The 20047-nt window shown below is 35.4% G+C and overlaps 3 protein-coding genes across 7 annotated transcripts; 2 read left to right on the top strand and 1 right to left on the bottom strand.

Annotated features, from left to right (window-relative positions):
• The first annotated feature begins 29 nt into the window (after positions 1-29).
• LOC6572286 lies at positions 30-929 on the top strand. Of its 2 annotated transcripts, XR_006356744.1 has the most exons (4): positions 30-227; positions 295-435; positions 515-701; positions 762-929. XR_006356744.1 is itself a non-coding variant. In XM_001998390.4 (3 exons), the coding sequence occupies exons 1-3, from the start codon at positions 75-77 to the stop codon at positions 578-580; spliced, it is 360 nt and encodes a 119-aa protein (XP_001998426.1). In that variant the 5' UTR covers positions 30-74; the 3' UTR covers positions 581-929. The 2 variants fall into 2 exon arrangements, 1 of the variants encoding a protein (XP_001998426.1); XM_001998390.4 differs by having other exon boundaries at positions 515-929.
• A 4552-nt stretch (positions 930-5481) lies between these two features.
• LOC6572287 (tyramine receptor 1) lies at positions 5482-11229 on the top strand. Of its 2 annotated transcripts, none has more exons than XM_032733549.2 (7): positions 5482-5951; positions 6409-6484; positions 7606-7960; positions 9135-9237; positions 9882-10007; positions 10097-10280; positions 10335-11229. In XM_032733549.2, the coding sequence occupies exons 3-7, from the start codon at positions 7735-7737 to the stop codon at positions 11100-11102; spliced, it is 1407 nt and encodes a 468-aa protein (XP_032589440.1). In that variant the 5' UTR covers positions 5482-5951; positions 6409-6484; positions 7606-7734; the 3' UTR covers positions 11103-11229. The 2 variants fall into 2 exon arrangements, with proteins under 2 accessions (XP_032589440.1, XP_001998427.2); XM_001998391.4 differs by having other exon boundaries at positions 5482-6273.
• Positions 11195-19441, bottom strand: LOC6572288 (5-hydroxytryptamine receptor 1A). 3 transcript variants are annotated; one of them, XM_044007658.1, is made up of 7 exons: positions 19269-19441; positions 18869-18907; positions 14854-15545; positions 14662-14764; positions 14459-14584; positions 13888-14071; positions 11195-13676 (listed from the first exon to the last, which is right to left on the bottom strand). In XM_044007658.1, the coding sequence occupies exons 3-7, from the start codon at positions 15380-15382 to the stop codon at positions 12747-12749; spliced, it is 1872 nt and encodes a 623-aa protein (XP_043863593.1). In that variant the 5' UTR covers positions 15383-15545; positions 18869-18907; positions 19269-19441; the 3' UTR covers positions 11195-12746. The 3 variants fall into 3 exon arrangements, with proteins under 3 accessions (XP_043863593.1, XP_015021796.1, XP_015021795.1); XM_015166310.3 differs by having other exon boundaries at positions 18869-19441; XM_015166309.3 differs by lacking the exons at positions 18869-18907; positions 19269-19441 and adding an exon at positions 16507-16689.
• Between the last annotated feature and the right edge of the window lie 606 nt (positions 19442-20047).

Raw genomic sequence — 20047 nt, 5'->3', positions numbered from 1 at the left:
AAAATACCAAAATACAAAATACTAGGCCAGGAATCTACCAAGTCAGTATGTCAGTCAGTTGACAGCCTGCCAGAATGTCACGTCTCTATTACATTCTAGCTGCAATAATTGCTTTAAAAATGGTTCTATGTGCTTCGCAAAACTATAAAGATAATACTAACAAGTCCCCATCAAAGGCAGCCACATTTCATTTTCCTGAATACGCGTACAAAGAAACAAGCAAAAATGTAAGTAGATCTGGTTTTGCTTTTATTGATTTTTCACATGAACTGTTGCCTCTGCTTGTTTTCTTAGGAAATCATCTATCATGACTTTGAGCTAGCCTGTAGCCAGAACTCGCTGTGCGGCAATAATCCATCAATGGTCTCCAAGCTGAACTGCTTAAGGAAATGCATATCACACTCGTGCTACCAAGATATCTATGCCTTCGATGAGGTATGTCTGCCGGCCAAAACTTTATTATTATAATTATGATGAAGCGAATCGAAGTAACTGTTGACTTCCCTTTTTGCAGCTGGAAGATGGTGAAATTGATGTCAGGATGAATTCGTTCAAGGGCTGCGTTATACAGCGCATGTAGCATAAGGCGCCCATCCTGCATAGGCTGTATTTCACAAACTATCTGCAGGAGCTGCACTGGAAGATATCCCAGTATATTTTAAAATGGATATAAGCTAGCTAGTACAGCTGTTTTTAGTTACGTTTTACCTTTAGTTTATGTACATCAATTGAAATGTGAAAAGATGTGAGCTTTTAGTTAGTAATTAATGTAAGTAAAGCAAACAGATCTATGTCTGTTTATGCATTTGAAAATAATCTAGTCTAAATATAGCATGCTAAGTATCTCACATAAGTCATTAAATGCATTAGCTTCGTAAACCACTATTTAATAAGAATATATTTACTTTGGCATATGCCAAGTCACGAAACATGTTAATCTCTTCTACACACTTTAGCTATTAATTTATATTTAGTTTAATGGTTACAGGGTATACCAGTCAACTGATACTCTCAATGCTAGAACCATTGCACATACAAGCTTCATTAAAATGGGAAATATACGTATGTAGTTAGGTACAAATGTGTCAAATACGTCATTCGGCCGTTCAATAGCGAGCTATATACTTGAGCCTATTTGTATGCTGATTATCAAGATCTGGAAGTATTTTATTGAGAGTACCGAGAGTTAGGTGTGCTAGTGGATGAGACTTCGGACTGCATTGCTTAGGTGTCCAAATAACGATGAATTCTTTATTAATATTAAAAACACATTTTTAAAATATTTTTCTTACATTCAAAATTCACTGCAAATGCATATTCGGGGTATATTTGAATTTAGTTGGAATATATGTACATATATAGAAGAAATAGAATACATAGAAATATGCGAGCGATTGATTCAGTGATATGTGTATATTCTATATATAGTTTCTATGTTGCGCTGATTTATTGTTTTGTGTTTGTCAGTCTGTATATAGTAAAGATTAGCAACTGATATGCAGTAGCATGAACGGATTAAGGTGGTATCAATTAAGTCAATACCAAGTCCAAAATTGATTGTACTTGTATGTATCTAAGTGTATACAAAGGTGAGCACTCTCCATTTTGCATACCTCCGCTCATTCTTTCTAAAACAAGATAAATCTAATTTTATGCACATCCACGAAGTGAAGGAGCATATTGGTTTAGTGTAATGTTCGTCTTGTTGTTTATCCGTCCGTCAGTCTGTCCGTATGAACGCCATAAATTTCAGCGTTATTGAAGTCATCTAATAAAGTGCTAAGATTTTCCCGACACTTCCAATAGGGAAAGGAAAATGCTTTTTCTAGTACTTCAGAAAAGCTATTAAAAAGCTATGAACTTTAAAGCGCTAGAGACTCACTTGGAATATATATTACTGTTGGCTGCCATTATCGATGACCCAAAAAATTTTACGACCGTTTTGAGGAGCGAAAATTCCCAGTTTTGGTGCGTACAGTTTTATTACTTTTGAATATTTTTAAGGTTTGGTTAAACATAGCTTAACTATTGGTTGCGCGAAAATTCAGAAAAATCTGTATCTCCTACAATTTCACCTTAGAAACTCGAAATTTAAACACAGTAGAATCCGGTTATAACGACTCCAGTTACTGCGACGAAAATTCTGGTCCCCAGACAAACTTATATAGTCCCGTTATAGCCGGATTCTACGGTATATGAATATTATGCGGTATGGAGCGCTCTATTGTAACATTACTTACTTAATAATGCATTTTTATAGGGGCTTTGGGCAAGAAACTCTGTGAAAAACACATTGCAACACACATTCGGTTGGGACTAGGATTATATCCTAGTCGGGCACACCCCAAAGGAAGTCGTTTACTTTCCGTTCTATTAATTTGCATCAACTTTTGAATTCACATAAAAACTTTAATAAAATGGAATTTTTTAAGTGTTCAAGTATACTATGTAACAAATATAACCCAGTCGAGTAGTCCAGGCTATTTCACTCGTCTCGTCCGTTTTTTATGCACGAATTATTGTAAGGGAAACCATTCTAATTATCCGAGTCATTATCTAAGGAGAAATACTACAGGCGCAATGTCAAGCGAGCAGAAATTCGCACACACACACTAACATATTTACATATGCTGGTTTACCCTATATAGTATGTATGTATGTAATCATAGTACACACTCCATTAATGAAAGACAGCACTAGGTGAAAAGTTGGGAATGACTAACCAAAGCGTGTTGGGAAATTAGCGAAATGTGTCGCTCGGTCAGAACTGTTTTAGTCTAACACGACACGTCCTGGCGATTGGTTGCAAGCGAAAATTCTGTCTACCAAAAACTAAATAGAAGAACCATATTCAATAAACTCATTCTTCCCAATGTATTGCAAATTATTCAACGTTGTTTTCAACTCGCAAAACTGTTATCACGATAAGTTGACATATGTTTGAATTAACACCGATTTCACATGTGATATATCAGAATCGTGCATATGTTATATGTTGTCGTTATCTTAAATTAATTATGCCGCAAATAAAATTATAATGCGTAATACGTCAACAGCCATTCGAGCGGTAATCAACAGATAAATTTATCAATTATCAGAGCGCTCGATCGAGAAAGGTATTCGTCATTGAAGCACATTGAGCTACAGCAAAATTCTGCTCAAATTTAAGTGAAACAATTATTTTCTGCTACAAAGAATGTGTGAGCTTGATTTAATTTCTTATCTAGACATTTTCTGAGAAGGTAATTTTTAATAAAGTGCAATTGAATTTAAACCTGAAAAAATATTAAGTGCCTACTAAGTTTTAATTTCATTTATGAAAATGGAAAAATATCTAGGACTATCTCTTCCCCTTTTCAGTTTATTTTATCATCACCAATTAAATATAATCAATCATGTTCAAAAATTCTTCATATTTTTCAATACATATTATAATGATGATTAACGGTAAGCAAATGAAGTTCAAGTAAGAAAACTGACTAAATTCATAAATTAAAATTCGTATGCAAGTAAAAACCAAGAAACAGTCTAAATAAATAATGTATATAAGAAAAATGATTGCTCTCTTCCCATATTTCACATTTTCCAGACACACTTCTTTGATATTCAAATGTATGTAGCTTTAATTTAACTTTAGATCCCGTCGAATACAGAAAAATCATCAAAGTCTATAGCAAGCACACAAGCGAAGTTAACGCACGCAACGCAGCCACGCTCTACGTGTCTCCATGTTGCATTAATTTGATATACAAACATTTTACTAATTTCATGTAAACAAAAGTTTACTTTGCGCGACTCGTAATGAGTTTCTTCCCCAGAGCTCGCCTGCCTGGTTGGTTAACGACAGTTTCCCAAAAAAGGAAAATAAGGACAATGACGCCATTGCATGTGTTGACAGTGACGAGAGACGAGAGACTAGAGACGAGGCTGATTCAGCCTTAGAGTACCAAAATTTAATTGCTGCTAATTGTCGAGTTTTATTGCCTGAAACCATTGGAAATAAGAGTTCAAGCTATAATATAAATAGCATAAAATTTATGCAAAAGCGTACCATGTACATTAAATTTTATGAATTTTTGATGAGTTGAATAAGAGCAGTTGGCCAGACTATCCATTTATTTAATCATCTGTATAAAGGCATTGATCCCGACTTCTATGAGCCTTTTTTTATGGCAGACCACCATTGTGCCATATTTCCACTCCATTCTTTACTTAAGTATATTTTGCTTGTGTTATGAGTTAGGGTTACCAATTAATAATAATGCAAATTTCGATTCTTCATCTGTACTAAAATTTATTAGAAGTAGTCTTTGTCCTGCATATCTATAATTTATTGGTTAGACTTGAAACATATAACATAACATATTTTAATGACCTAAATACTTTAAGAAGCTACTATTAGTTTCTTGAAGATGAAGAAATACATCCTTAGCTTATAATGTGAATAATAATAATAATAAATAAAATAAATAGTTATAAATAAAAAAATAAATAGTTAATATTAAAACGAAGCATTTGTATATACATTTTTAATATAAAACACATTTTTGATATACAACAAAAATCAACATTAATATATTGCTCCCTCAGCACCTATTATTTGGCCAAAATCATACTTCTCATTGTGTAGATAGATTCATTTGAAACATTTGAAGCATTTTCATTCAAATGCTATAATTTAAGAAATATTTTATTTGGTTCAACATTTGTTTTTGTTTTTTTTTTTTTTGTTTTTTTTTTTTTTTTTCAACGAAAATGATGAAAAATGTTTTGGTTTACTCAATAGCGAGAATCTCATAATCAAGCAGTTCTGATTTTTGAAATTGATAAATGAATTATAAATGTTGCCTGGATTAGTTCATAGCTAGTTGAATTTGCTTTCTTTCCATAAAGCATTAGGCATTTTACTGTTTCTTCATTGGGATAACAATTATATTTGTCTATCTTTCAACGTCTACAAATATATTTTCTCATTACTGAATTCATTAAATAAATTAATAAGTATGTCTCTCCTTATGAATAGGTGTTACTATAAATTATTAATATTTATTGAAGATTATTAATAATAAATTTAATTAATAAAAAGAGAATGAACCGCATATGAGATATCTTTTTTTTTTTTTTTTTTTTTTTTTTTTTTTTTGTAGAATATGGAACATTTATTCAAATTCCGTTTATAACTATGCAAATGACAAAATTTATAGTACTGTGTTGCATTTGTTGATAAAGGAGAAAAGGATAAAAACATATATTAAAATTACTTTTCAAAAAAAAAAATAAAAAAAAAACGCGGAATCCATCCAAGAAGCGGGCCAACGGCAAATAGCTGTCTTTATATATGTTTATATGTATATGTATACCACACATACATATATGTATTTATAAACGTATAAAATTTGAATTGCATTAGGGAATAACATTTATAAAATTAACAATATTTATCAATGTAATTGAAAATTCATAAGATTTGAAAATTGGCCGGAATTTATCTGGAGCTTTAGCAAAATTGGTTGTTGTTTGGATTTTCTTGTAATTTGTTCTTTTCTATTTAATTAATGTATTGTAATTATTCAGTATCTCTTCAACATATCAGCAATAGAAACGGGTGTTCGGGTTTATTAATAAAGCTAAAAATAATAAAAACAAAACCAACAACAACAACAAAATCCAAAAGCAACAAAACGAAAAGGCGTTGAACGGCCGAAGAATTTGCCCATGTTGTTGGTTTAGTGCGCTGTATTTTGTGTACTTTAGCAGGCAATAATAAAATATATTGTTCATACGCAGCATTGCCTACGCTCGCTCGCCTCCAGCAGCATCCGAGCGGCAAAAAGTCGTTCTGTCAGTTGGGAACGGCGTCTGCTTTAGGCAGCTGTGCGGCTGTCTGCCTGTCTGGGGCTGTATAGACAATTTGTATCGTATGTTTTTTCGCAATTAAAACAAATAATATGGTAAATTTGATAACATAAATGAAATATAAAAAGTATTGGAAACAAAAAAGGAGAAATATAATTGCTAGAGAGCCAACAGATTGTCGAAAAAGCAGAGATTGAAACACGTTCATTTAAGTGCACAAATTCCACAATTTGAAATATGCAAAGTTTTGTTCGTTAGTTTGTATGTATGTGTATTACATATTTGCTTAGAAGGTGTGTCAACAATAAAAAATCTGAGAAATATTACTTGCAAAATCATAAGCTGTGCATTGTTTAGCACTGACTAACAGTGTTATTTACAGCAAGTGCTTTGTATGCTGTCCGGGAAATGAAAGAGGTATATTCGCTTTTTACCTTGTGCACAATTTGATTTATGTGATTTGAAGCGAAATGGCAAACACTCGAAATTTAAAATTCAAAATTAAATTGTTTATGTCAAAACTCGAATCTTTTCTAATATTGTTCTTTATAGCGTGGCCCTGAGGTCATTGGAGGCACAGCTGTCCACTCAAGGCTTGCAGCATCAGCGGCTGTTTATGTATGAAAGCGTGAGTAAAATTGTTCACTGCAAGAATTCTATTATTTGTTATGTTTTTGAAAAGTCATCTTCGAATCGCACTCAAGCTGAATAGAATAGTATTGGCCGGCCCTTGTGCAGCTATCTCTGTACTTAGCTATGACACATCACTTAGTAAATCTCTGACCTAACTGAGATAACAACAGGTTTAAGCAAAAGTAATTTGTGGGTTCCTAGCGCTTACCTAACACTATTAATGTATAATTCTAAGTTTTTATCTTAAAAAATTAATTATTTGCAATCAAATACTCATTTGCTCCATATTTCATTCACGATTATTTCTTTCAAGTAGATAGAGGGACTGGAAATTACATCTGCATCGAATTTAATCGAATTTCTCTTTTCCGTTTCGCACTTAAAGCTTAATCTCATTAGCATTGTTAACACTAACCTTTCTATTATCTCTCACAATACTAGCTTATTCCACAATCATCAATTTATTTTGTTGATACTTTTTATTCCTAGTCCAATACCGCCATTCTCTTCCTCTCTTTTCAAAGGATTAGAAACAGAATAATATATATGTTAATCACTTTTTTTCAGTCATAAACCTTATTCATGATTCTAAAATCACACAGAACGCTAAGCCAAACCTACCTTCATTATATTTTTGATCCTTTGAAATTCTTCTTACTGATTTAAAAGCCCGCAAGATTAGGTACCTTCCTTGCGATATCCTTACGCTCATAGTTTATAGTCTCATTTCATATCCATTCTTTCATCTAGTTCACACCGGTCCACAATCACATCTTTTATAATATCGCTCACACACACTGTGTTAATATCATCGTCAACTTTTGTTCTAAAAGAGGCTTTAAAGATTCTTTTACTTCTTATTCTGTTAACCCTCGAAATATACTCTTTCACATTCTATAAAGCTGCCCTTTCGAAACTTATTAACTGTAAGCGTCCAATATTCTGATTAGATTATAAATGCTACCAGTTTAAGTATAAAAGATGCAACATTTAACATTATGTGGCTTAGCCATCCAAAGCGCCATCTATGTGTCAAAATAAGTGATGTATTATGTGATTTCTCACATAATCGCTTCTTAAACTTGCATTTTTTACTATTTGATTATTTTATTGTAGATAATCAATTGGGAACATTATCTTTATTTAAAATGTACAAGTCAACTGTTACAATCTAAGAAATATATTAGTAGTATAATCGCATGAAGCGAACTCCATACTGAGAGCTTCACGGAATTTGCCTAAATAATGAACGCCACTTTGAAGAGTATGACCTGGTCGACGATTGTGGCTGTCGCTTTATTCCTGCTACTTATATTGGTAACAGTAATTGGGAATATGCTTGTCATATTATCAGTCCTAACAACGAGGAGACTGCGAACCGTCACGAATTGCTTCGTAATGAACTTAGCCACCGCCGATTTGCTGGTGGGCATCTTCGTAATGCCACCGGCAGTTGCCTTGCATGTCATTGGTAAGTACATATCCCTATTTGATTTAATTAGAACATGAAGTGCGCCTCACGTTTTGCTGGTATAAATGAGGAAGCCTCGGATATGCGTTACTTTGCATATTATATAATTCGTTTATGAACAAACAATTTGAGGAAGTTTTGGTTTGTGGACTCCTTCTATACATCGTGAAAGGATTTTCTGCGCTCTCTTGTAATTTGATCAAATTTCGCTGCATAACGGAATTATATAAACAATTTGTGCTACGCCAAAAAAATAGTCGCTAGCCAAAGGCAACGCAAAATGTAATTACATGCTTTTATGATTCCCAAAATGCCAGGTATTAAAACTTTTTTCTTGAAAGGGTAAAGTTTTCACAAGCAAATGGTCAAATTAAAAAAAAAAAAAAAAAGAAAATGTAAAGCCGAATGGTCCCTCAAAGCATATACATAGATGCAGCAGATAGATACTATGGCATAATAGGTATGCGTGTTGTTTTAGATGCCCAACAAATGCGGTTGAAGTTGCCTAAACAAAAACTTTGCCTTTGCACGTCCTTTTGTGTGTTGGGAGAAACAATTTTAGTTTTGCACAATTTAACAATGTTGGACATACTTTGAAATTGTTGAGCCTGGCGTGTAAAAGTCTGAATAATCTAAAGGTCGTCGGCGGCCCGGAGTCATCGGAGCCAATAGCGGATGGGGTGGTCCGGGGTTTGGTTAATATTCTGCTTTAACTTACTTAATAGTTCACTAACCTTATAATACAGCGAATGCATCAAGTGTTTTCGTGGCCTTAAAGCTCGGCACAGAGAAAATAATTAGATCTAGCACCCATTGAAAATGGCATTTCAGGGTATATTGATTTTGAAGGAACATATGTAACAGGATCGGGTCAAATATACGTAATGTATTGAATTTATAATAGATGTATACATTTATAGTCATACATGTTCATATAGATTGTCTTACATATGTATAATAAGTATTTGTTAAATTCTGTTAATGTCCCAATCTCTATAGCAGGAATTATTAAGTTATTTTTAATGCATTGAATCTTTTACTTCCACCACATAGAGGCTTTCATATATCACATATGTGGGTATAACAGCAAGTTGGGAGGTCAAGGTATTTCTGGGTCGGGCATTTCTGACTAGAGTGCCTTGTCCCCTTCTTTATTAATTCATACTCTATGCAGGCTCATGGCAACTTGGCTGGGTACTCTGCGATATTTGGATCTTCTTTGATATTTTGCTGTGCACGGCATCCATTCTAAGTTTGTGTGCCATAAGCTTGGACAGGTGAGTAACGAAGCAATTTTAATTTGTTGTAGCCAAGTCTCTGAAGAACATATTTCATATTTTGTAATTACATTATACGTGTGCATGTATGAGCATGTTCTCTCTTGACTTTCACACGAGTTAATGACTAATGAAACTCGTGCACCTACCTAGGCAAACAGTCCCTTCATTTTTATGCCGTGCGTTAATTTGTCGGTATGGAAAAAGAATGTAATTCACTGCCATGACGTCATTGGCGCATAAAAAGGTGAAAATACCGTGCAAAAATATTTTATTGACCCATTCTGTGCGAGTCGTTTAAAGTGAACTATAACGCGGAGTGGGCGAAGGCTACAATAGTGTAGAGCTGCCTCCCCCTCCAATAAATGACGAATGTGGGCGGGCGGACGCCTGTACATATGTATGTGGTTACATATACATACCTATATATATTTATATATGTATATAGAGGTCTGGTTTCTTTTGTTGAAAGTTTCAATTACATTTAAATGGCATTTCCGAGTTGTCGCCAAGCTGCGCTGTTTCTAGGGACGTTTGTCAACAGCTTAATACACAATACGCTGCATGGTTTTTGTTTTCATTTACTCGATTTCATTTTTTATATTTTGTTTTATTTCTTATTTCTTATATTGCTTTATACTTAGGTATCTTGCCGTGACACAACCATTGACATATTCGAAAAAATGGCGCTGCAAGCGATTGGCATTGTTAATGATTCTTGGAGTTTGGATCGTAGCATTTATAATTACGTGTCCCCCAATGTTTGGCTGGTGAGTATACATACATATGTAAATATATAACGATGTAACTTTATTTAATTTCACATATAAATATTCTTCTCTTTCGATCTTATATCCAGGTATGAACCAGGCCGAAATCGGTATGAAGGTGAATCCGTTGACTGCCGCTATAATCAGAATAAAGGATATGTTGTTTACTCGGCCATGGGCTCGTTCTTCATACCTCTCACCATCATGTTATATGTTTACGTCAAGATTGGCTTTGTACTGACCTCGAGAAGACAACGAATCGTAAACGATGCAGTATGTAACTTCTTTTATATATACCCCTCTTTATATTCATTTTCATTCCGCCAGAATACGGAACGCACCGCAGATCATGATGTGGATGGCGATAATTTTGTATCTGAAGCGGAGCTTTATCGCTGCAATCCACACAAATGCTTGCCGAGCTGTGAGGCGCGTTGCAGCGTCATAGGATCTCATGTAAATCCCATATTTGGGGCTAACAACGTCAAGTGCACCAAATGCCAGGAGGCAAAAGTTGGCGATAAGCGGAAAAAGTTTAAGCATCAGCCGACCTTCTATGAGCTGGTAGAGGTTTCGCGCATGTCCTCGCTGATGCACTGCTCCGTGGACAATTGCCGGTATCATGCCAAGTGCAGCTCGACCTTGTCCATGCCAGCTCTGTACTACAAGGAGAGTCAGTGCATGGCTGACAAGTCGATGGAAATGCCGAATGGTAATCAGATGGGAGCCAACCGGGCGTCCACCACGTCCCACCAGATGCAGCGGCAGCTGGCAAATCATCGCATTCCCATGCGCGTATCGACCAAAATTCAAAATAGCAAAACGACCAAGACTCTCACCATTGTCATGGGAGGCCTAATCGCATGTTGGACACCGTTTTTTACTTTATACATCCTTGTGCCCTTCTGGCCGCAGCTGAAAAAGCTCGAGGGTCTCATGACGTTCCTCATATGGGTTGGCTGGGTGAACTGCGCCATTAACCCGTTCCTTTATGCCTTTAATCCGGACTTTCGAGCTGCGTTCTGGCGCCTCACCTGTCGGCGAATCTGCAAGCAGAAACTGGCCCAAAACCATATAAATATGTTTCGTGCGTAAGCCCTTAAGCCCCCCGTATTGAAACACATTTACTTGGGTGTATAATAATTGATTAGGAAGTCCACAATTTTTATTTGAATTTGAAACAGATGTAAGAGCACGTAAAAAATAAATAGATTTATTTAAAGCCTTTATGTGTGTTCTTATTATTAGCACTAAAACAAAGTTACAATCTAAAATGGATTATAATGATTGATATTAAGCACGAGGCCCGCATTGCCTGTACCAAAGCAGAATAAATAATACAAAATATATAAATGAAATTAGCCAACTCGATGGAAACCCAGAGAGGGGAAGAAGCTAATTCGATCTTGCCATGATTGTAGTTCTGTTCAGTTATTTGTAGCGACGATTCTATAATCTTATATAAATATAAATTTGACCTTTCTCATCCTTACATCCCCCAAATTATATGATATCTAATCTTTGATTACATCTTGCAGGAATCAATTTTGGCATTTAGACTTAACTTAATAGTACGCATAGAATTAGAAGACATAGGAATTTCCCCATACCCACATCCGAACTATAATCGTATAATCCTAGTAATAGTCCAGTGGGACTATTTTCCTCTCCTTGTAAATTATTTGAGTTTAAGCTTAAAGCCATAACAAAAATGAAAGGTCATCATAATTACGTAATCCCGCTTGGTTGTATATCTGTAGGTTTTACTATGGTGACATTGTGCAGGGATTACTGAAGAGGAGGTCTCCAACTAATTAAAACACAAACTCTTTTCTGAAGTTACTTCTTGCACTGACATCATTTTCGCATTACATTTTATTTAAAAATATATTCGAATTGTAGTTTGATATATATTAAACATTTTCTCAGGTGAGCTAAAGGACTGCAGGAAGCTTTTATCTCCTTACTGAATCATATACAGAAATTATGGAGAATTGTAGATAGCGTTTCGGATTTAATGTCATATATGGGTCTATATGAATCCGTAGCGAGAAGTGTTGTAAAATATCTAAATATTATCTTATGTCTGAAAGCTATTTTTATTTTGATATATTATTTATATTTCCAATGGAAATTGTTTGCCCGACGTCTAATGTTGTAAATGTTGTTAGGGTTTAATTAAGGCTAAATCACAATTAAAAGTGTAATACATATTTATGTACATCTAATGGGTAGAGCTAGAATACTACACTGCTTCTATTGGAAGTTATTATGTGAATGCAACATCTTATCATAATCAGATGCCGAAAAGTGTATAGGTACTGGATTGCTACTAATATATGCCTATATGTATATATATAGTTGTATATATATATGCTAAGTGGGTAATTGATTCAGTTTAGTGTAGCATTTGCACTATTCTATGTTGTTGTGATTTATCTTCGTGGCAGAAGTCTGGCTAATACTTATTGCCATAATAATAATAGGGTATTAGCTGCTATATTTTGATGATAATATTTGTTTACACAAAAATATTCCTCAGCGCAAGCTGCATAGACTTAATTATGATTATTTGGTGAAAATAAGGAGCAGAGTCCTCAGTTTTCATTTGCATTTTGTAGCTGTATAATCTAAAAGCAATATTGGTATTCGCACTGGAAATGACGTGATGTCGCCAAATCCAATTTCTAATTTCACAGGTTTTGTGGTTTTGAGGTTACGACACGCCCATTAGGCCGCCTATCGCCTAATCGACATTGTGTTAGCGGGAAACTGTGGTTTCTGCTCGTCATTCCAAAATCTCTTGCAGGTCAGGCGCCAAAAGGCCGCCCGAAAATCGACACTGTAGAATGCGTATATGAATGGATTGATGGCGCTGTTGAACCAGCCCAGCCAGGTGAGGGCATTGGTCAGGGTGGCACTGACCTGGTCCTCGGCCAGGAACGGGGTTATCAGGTAGTAGACAAAAAACGGTAGCCAGCACGCAATGAAGCCCCCAACGACAATGCTTAATGTTTGGGTTGTTTTGTTCTCCTTCTTGAGAGATGTAATGCGGTTCGACAGCGATTTGATATTGGTTGTTGTGGTTGCTCCGGCATCCGCCCCTCCCGGCCCCGCGCTCTGATGCTGATGATGGTGGTGGTGGCTACGCAGCCTGTCCCCACCACTTACACTGAGATGCGAATGCCGAAAACTGTGGGCGCGTGGCTTCTGTTGTTGTTGTTGTTGTTGTTGTGGTTGATGTTGCTGTTGCTGTGGGTTTTGCATTTGTGCGTGTGTTTGCGTTTGTGATTGCGATTGCGATTGGGTTTGCCACTGCGCATCTAACAAACTGCAGCTGGGACCTATACCACTTGTCATTGTGGTTATTGTCGTTGATGCGGTGGAAGTGCGCTTCAGCGACAATGAGGACGGCCGCGTCAGTTCATAGCAACTGCTCTTGCCACTGCCGCAATGGGGCGATGGCAGAGCTAACAGAGACTGACAATTCCCTCCAGTCGATGGCACTCCAAAATTGTCGCTTTCGCTAAGCACAATCTCCTGGAGATCCTTGGAGAGTGTTTGGTTGGAGAAGGTTTGTGTGTGTGTCTGTTTGTTCTTATAGCCCATACTGTGATCCTGCTCGGAGTAATCATTCTCCACATCGGCGGCCGTGTAACGCTTGAATTTCTGATTTAGAGAGAAATAAGTTCATAGCTCATTAGTACTGAGGAGCTTTCTGAAGGGAAATGCCATCGACGGTGTGCATTGCTCAATATTAATGTTTGAGAAATGATGATAATAGTAATAGTAATAATATTACTATTAATAATATTATGTATCACAATTTGCATGTAAACTTATGTGTGTGCTTATATTCTGCTATATGCTATTTGCTTACCTTATTGTGAATATGGATGTCCGTCATGTTGTCGTGTCTTTTTGCAATCACACAGGAAATCTTAGCATAAACATAAATCATGACTGCCATGGGTATGAAAAATGAGCCCATTGCTGAGAAGATGACATAGCCTTCGTTTTGATTGTAACGACACTCTCTCAGGTCTCGACGGCCGGGCTCATACCTAATGAGAAATATATTGCACATTCGAGTGTGTTAGAAAATCAGTATGCATAGCATTCGAAATTTGTAATAATAAATAGTTTATAAATATTAATAATAAATAATAAATAATAAATAATAAATAATAAATAATAAATAATAAATAATAAATAATAAATAATAAATAATAAATAATAAATAATAAATAATAAATAATAAATAATAAATAATAAATAATAGATCATAAATAATAAATAATAGATCATAAATAATAAAAATTGTTAATAATTGATTGATTGATTTATTTTGTTTCTTTTTTATTAAATTGTATATATTATTAAACGAGTCCGAATATATAACATAACCTACTAATTCAGTAATGATGTAAGTGCAACATAAATATAATTACCATCCTAGCATGGGCGGGCATGTAATGGCTAATGCCAGAATCCAAACGATAAGGATCATTAGGAACGCAAGGCGCTTCGAGCGTCGCTTCCGGGAGTAGGTTAGGGGCTGTGTGACAGCAAGGTATCTGTGAGAGACAGAAACAAGAAAAGGGCAAATGTTATTTGAATACCTTCAGAGGTCTGCTGCCTGGGGCCGCAATACCTGTCAACGCTGATGGCGCACAAACTGAGAATCGACGCTGTGCAGAGCAGCACATCAAATGATATCCAAATGTCGCAGAGCACCCAGCCGAGTTGCCACGAGCCTGAAAAGAACAACACAACATATCAAAAATGCAAATTGAATTGCCGTTTAAATAAATACACCTGTGATTGACTGAATCAAGTTTCTTACCAATCAGGTGGACGGCCACTGCCGGCGGCATAACGAAAATGCCAACAAGCAAATCAGCTACGGCCAGGCTCATGACGAAACAATTGGTAACTGTGCGCAGCCTGCGGGTGGTTATAACGGCCAAAATAATGAGGGTATTCCCAATGACGGTGAGAACGATGAACGTGCAGAACACCGTTATCAGGCAGATGCCCTGCCATGAGAAAATGAGATCGTAGAAGTGGGCCCATTCGACCGCCGCCGCAGATTCGTTGTAGTAACTGAAAGCAGTTAATGTGGGCACCGCATCAATGGTCAAATTGGCGGAGTCATTCAACGTGGACTGCACTGCGGTTGTGGGTGTAGCTGAGGACGGGCTAAGTGCCAGGCTGCGATTGCCAGTGCTCCATGTTTCCGAGTAGCTGTCGTAACTTGTTGAAGCATTCTGCTTCAGTCCAACGGCGCCGCTTGTGGCCAACAAGCTGCTGGCCACAGACATCAGTGGGGGGAATGGGCCAAGTCGGAAATGCAACTGTGCACGGACTGCCATATATACTGTATCGGAGTCAGCAGTACTTGGTGGAATTGATGCTACATAGCTCAAGCTTGACAGTCCCTGGACGATCCCTTAGCTGCGATCGATTTTCGAATTGCTCTAAATCCTTTTCTTTCATGTTGATTATTTGACGACGTTTTCATCTTCCAATGGTGTCCTGCAATGAACCAAATAGCGAAAAGGATATTTCATTCAATGCATATGCCTGACAAATAATTTCCAACTATTGGGTAATAAAGCCTTTGCATGTCTGAATAATATGAAGCAGGAAATGAAATAATTAAATTATAAATGATTCATTTTGAATCCTCGAACAGGTTATATTACTTTTTCTTTGCATTAGCTTAATATATACGTACTCCTGGATTCAGCTACTTCAATCGTAACGAGTCAAGAACTACAAAGTATATGTAGTTTACAACAAAATCCCCATTATTTATGACTTTTTTGAAGCACTTGACAAAAGATTACTATCAGCGCTAATTTATGACGATATATATGTATGTATGCTGTGGTATACATATATGTATAAGTAAAACTGCTGTACGAATAAATATATTACTGAAAATCTAGACTTTAAATTTAAATTTTCAAGCCAAAGTATTAAAATTCGCTCTTCAGCTCATTCATAAAGTGGCGAAAACGGATAGATCTTCTCTGTTTCTCTCTTTCTCGCTCTCCCTCTATATATATCATACATATATGTATGTATAAGACTGAAGTATTGCAGCTATGCACAATATAATAAAAACATATATACATATATTTATATCAGCTTTCATCGTAGTTCAATCGCTGTTGGACTAGTCCGTAAGGCACATCAATAAACATTGCTTTCTGATTGATTGTGCTCGACTGCAATATATATTCAATATATATTTATTTATTATTTATTAATTTATTTATTTCCAGTCGGCATAGATAACTGGATTATAAATATACCATTATTTCTTATTGCCATTAACTTTAACACTTGACACACACTTTTCAGCATAAGTTCGTATTTGTACATTGGATTGCCTTATAAAAGCAAACACTTACACAGAATGGATGGATGAAAATGAATACATTAACACAACTTGAAGGCAAGTAACACAAGAAAAACACTGTTTATTTACTTGAGCTAAAAGCAGCATAAAAGGCGAAAGGCTGTTCACTGGAAATTCAATTTAAAGTTCATAGAGCGCAATTTTTCCGGCTTTTCCGCGCTAATACACTTAGACACAACAATGAGAAACTGACGGAAGAACAATGAGAGTGGTGAAGCTCAGCCTGCCAGAAATCGACAGTTCTCGACGTTGCCATTGACAATAATGTGGTATTAAGTATTATTTGTTTTTCGTCTGATAGCGCTCACCAAATACCACGGCTGTGGCTGATTGCCTTTGCCTATGTGTTTATATAAATGAATATAAATATGTATTTATGTGTGTGTGATAAGCAAATTAAAGCCACAAGCGAGATAGACAATGTGACGTTGGTGACTTTATGCACACACACATATACATACATGCATGTATATTTACACTCACACATTTGTGTATGGATAGAGTTCGCCTTATGTAAGCATTAGGATTGGCCAAAGCTAATTTTACATTATATTTTCAACTTGGCTTACATGGCTTGAGCTCTGCCCTATGGCAATACCCCTTCCACTTAATTCGTCTCTAAGGCCTACCCTTTGAATATAGACGTCAAAAAGTCCACGCATGTGTCAGCCGTATTCAGTGTCATGGAATTCCTTATCGCATTCACGATAACAAATCAAACGATTTGCTAATGCAGTTATTTATAAGCCCCCATATTTATACACATGCTAACTACTTATTTCCTCTGTAACCCTTAATATGTTGCGCTATAGCTATTTTTTTACAGGTCTTTTTTATGGCTTGGATAACTTGCGCAGAACAGAAAATGGTATTCGTTAGTTGGCTGAGTCGTTACGGCCTACATCGAAGTCAATTTTTATAAATTAAAAATATTTTTAGTTATCTTCTTAACCAAATTTATCATTGAAATTATCATAATACTAATATATACTAATAATTAATATTCAAACTTTTATGGAATCTAAACTTAAAATTTCAAGTAATATCCAGTAACGAATAACCGATTATGAATTACCGTAAGTGTTGCACAGAGTTCTCTTTTTTGTCGGTAATTCTTATCAATTATATTTTTAAATCGTAATTTTAATTTCAACTTTATATATTATATGTATATATCATATATATAGTTATATATTATATGTATATCATCATCATATATCATCATTGAAATTTGCATAATCCTGTTGTAATTATTCAAACTCTGTTTGAATCTAAGCCAAATTTTTCAAAATATATTCAATTAGGAATAACCGACTAGGCAATACCGTGACTACTGCTCTTTGTGTAGGTGAATAAGACAAAATATTCAAAACAGAAAGTTTGCAGATCTTACGATATCGCGTCCATGTTTACATTGCCTTCGGTAGTACTCATAAAGTATATTATATATGTATATTTGCATTTGATAAGGCGAAAAGGCGTCAGACCGTCTGTGCCCCATCACGATCTACCTTTGGGTGCAGGGTATAGTAAATTATTGCAATGTAACAGGCTTCCCACAATAATGGTCAAACAAATTGGAAGTAAATTTATAAATTAACACCAATACATTCGCTCTGTTGCCTCGATGTTTCGCGGTTAGAACTCTACACATACACGCATGCCATATGTGACTATGACCATGTACTATGGTGGAAAAGTTTGCCTTCCGCTGCGCTTTATACGCACGGACACACACACACACAGCATTATCTGCCATTTGGTTTTCATGGCAAAGCTGGCAACGACCTTCCCCTTATTGCTTTTCCACAAAAAAAAAAAAAAATCAACAACAAAAATAATATAATTATTTATTACACAACGAAGCTTCTAATGGATATTTATATACTAACACATAATTCCAGGGCGAATGAACGTACGAGAGCCATGCATATTTCTTCATTATTTTATTTATTTTTATTATTAATGTATATGTATGTGAATCAAAATTGTGTTGTGCCTATGTAAATATCTATATATGTACATCACTATAAAAATATAAAAAAAAAAAAAAAAAAAAATTGGCAAGAAAGCCACTTTATTTGGGTTGAATCTGAGCATGAAAATGCCATTAAATTTACCAGCTGTCAATAATAGTTTGAACAACAGCTGTTGGAACATTTGCCTTTATTTTTACAGTATGAGTACTACTTGGCGTATGAGAGCGCTTTAATACTATTAAATGCATTTCCGGCCTTGTGCTCGCTCTACTTTTAGAAATGCTGCTCTATAATTTGATTGTCATTACTATCGATTCGAAACTTCCTTTTCTGAAATACACCCAGCGCTACGCTGCCCACGCTTTAAGGGATGGTGCGAGGCCATAAATTAAGCATACGCCTGACTTTAATGCAATTAATTTCATTTATGAATTCCATTAAAAAATCATTACCTTAAGAACATTTTGCGTTCGCATATTTATCTCTCATTTCTGAAAGATTGTTAAACAAATATTGCTATTTTATTTTCAATTTGCTAATAGTTTTAACTATTGTTCTTTATTATCATTATCAGCACTACACAAACGACATGCACTTTAAAGACAATATCTTTAACTAAATGATCTCTTGATAGAGTTTTAGTTATCTCATTCACGTGAACTGCATTTAGGAAAACTTATAGATCTTGTAATCAGAATTATCTATTTACTTAAAATTTTAATTGTTGTCAATATTTGATATTTAATGTTTTGCAAATTGTTCAATGATTATATAGAGATATTAAAATAAAGTTATTAGCATTCTCTACTGTATCTGGAGGCGAAGCTTGACACAAGATTGTAACGAACGCACCACAGATTTTTTTTTATAATCATATAAGACAGTTTATCTATGATCAACTCGATGTATCTATCACCGCTTTTGTCTTATTCTCTGGTGATTCTTTGATAATGCAACATTATTTAGCCGATTTCAGAGACGCGACTGCATCGCTTCAGAGCGCTTCCAAAACTGCCGTCCACTTTGACAACCGTAACATACTACTACAGAGAGAACGCACACACATTCGTGCGTATATGTATGCTTGTATGAATTGTGTCTGCATGTGCGTGAGTGTATTTGTGTGTGTGTGGGCCTTTGAACACGAAAGATACATGCCACGAGTGTTCTGCACGTCTCCCTCGCAGTGCGTATGTGGGGAAAATTTATACTTTCTGTGCAAGCGGCATACCTCAACAGTTTCCAATATGTGGGACTCGTTTCTAAATGTATATGTGTGAGTGCGTGTGTGTGTGTGTCTGTATGTGTGTTGTGTATTTGAGATTAGACAGTACAGTGTAGCCTGCTGTTAATCCTTTTATCGCGTTTGTGGTTTCTATTTGCTTTTCAAAGTTTTCTCCATAAAGGTAAATATGCTCAACGTATAGTCAAATTAACACCTGAATGTGTGCTTTTTTTTTACCAATGTGTAAATGTACATTACTTTTGATATGCTTAAAATTACTGGAATTGATAAGCGTATATGTTCCATCCTTGTCAGAGCATTGAATCGCTTTAAATAGATTAATATTATCTATATAGAGCCTCATTAGAATTACAGTGCTTTATTTTACTCCGACTTACTAGTTCAT

This window comes from Drosophila mojavensis, unplaced genomic scaffold (assembly GCF_018153725.1).
Source record: "Drosophila mojavensis isolate 15081-1352.22 unplaced genomic scaffold, ASM1815372v1 contig_19, whole genome shotgun sequence".
In the NCBI taxonomy this organism is placed as follows: Eukaryota; Metazoa; Arthropoda; class Insecta; order Diptera; family Drosophilidae; genus Drosophila; species Drosophila mojavensis.
Note: the sequence above shows the minus strand (reverse complement) of the source record. Positions and strands in the feature narration are given on the sequence as shown.

Excerpts from the sequence above, each read along its gene's own strand:
- LOC6572286 (XM_001998390.4), top strand. The coding sequence starts at position 75 with ATGTCACGTCTCTATTACATTCTAGCTGCAATAATTGCTTTAAAAATG. Across the intron at positions 228-294 it reads ACAAAGAAACAAGCAAAAAT|GAAATCATCTATCATGACTT; the intron begins GTAAGTAGATCT and ends TTGTTTTCTTAG. Across the intron at positions 436-514 it reads ATATCTATGCCTTCGATGAG|CTGGAAGATGGTGAAATTGA; the intron begins GTATGTCTGCCG and ends CCCTTTTTGCAG.
- LOC6572287 (XM_032733549.2), top strand. The coding sequence starts at position 7,735 with ATGAACGCCACTTTGAAGAGTATGACCTGGTCGACGATTGTGGCTGTC. Across the intron at positions 7,961-9,134 it reads AGTTGCCTTGCATGTCATTG|GCTCATGGCAACTTGGCTGG; the intron begins GTAAGTACATAT and ends TACTCTATGCAG. Across the intron at positions 9,238-9,881 it reads TGTGCCATAAGCTTGGACAG|GTATCTTGCCGTGACACAAC; the intron begins GTGAGTAACGAA and ends CTTTATACTTAG.
- LOC6572288 (XM_015166310.3), bottom strand. The coding sequence starts at position 15,382 with ATGGCAGTCCGTGCACAGTTGCATTTCCGACTTGGCCCATTCCCCCCA. Across the intron at positions 14,585-14,661 it reads TGCGCCATCAGCGTTGACAG|ATACCTTGCTGTCACACAGC; the intron begins GTATTGCGGCCC and ends TGTCTCTCACAG. Across the intron at positions 13,677-13,887 it reads ACATCCATATTCACAATAAG|AAATTCAAGCGTTACACGGC; the intron begins GTAAGCAAATAG and ends TCTCTAAATCAG.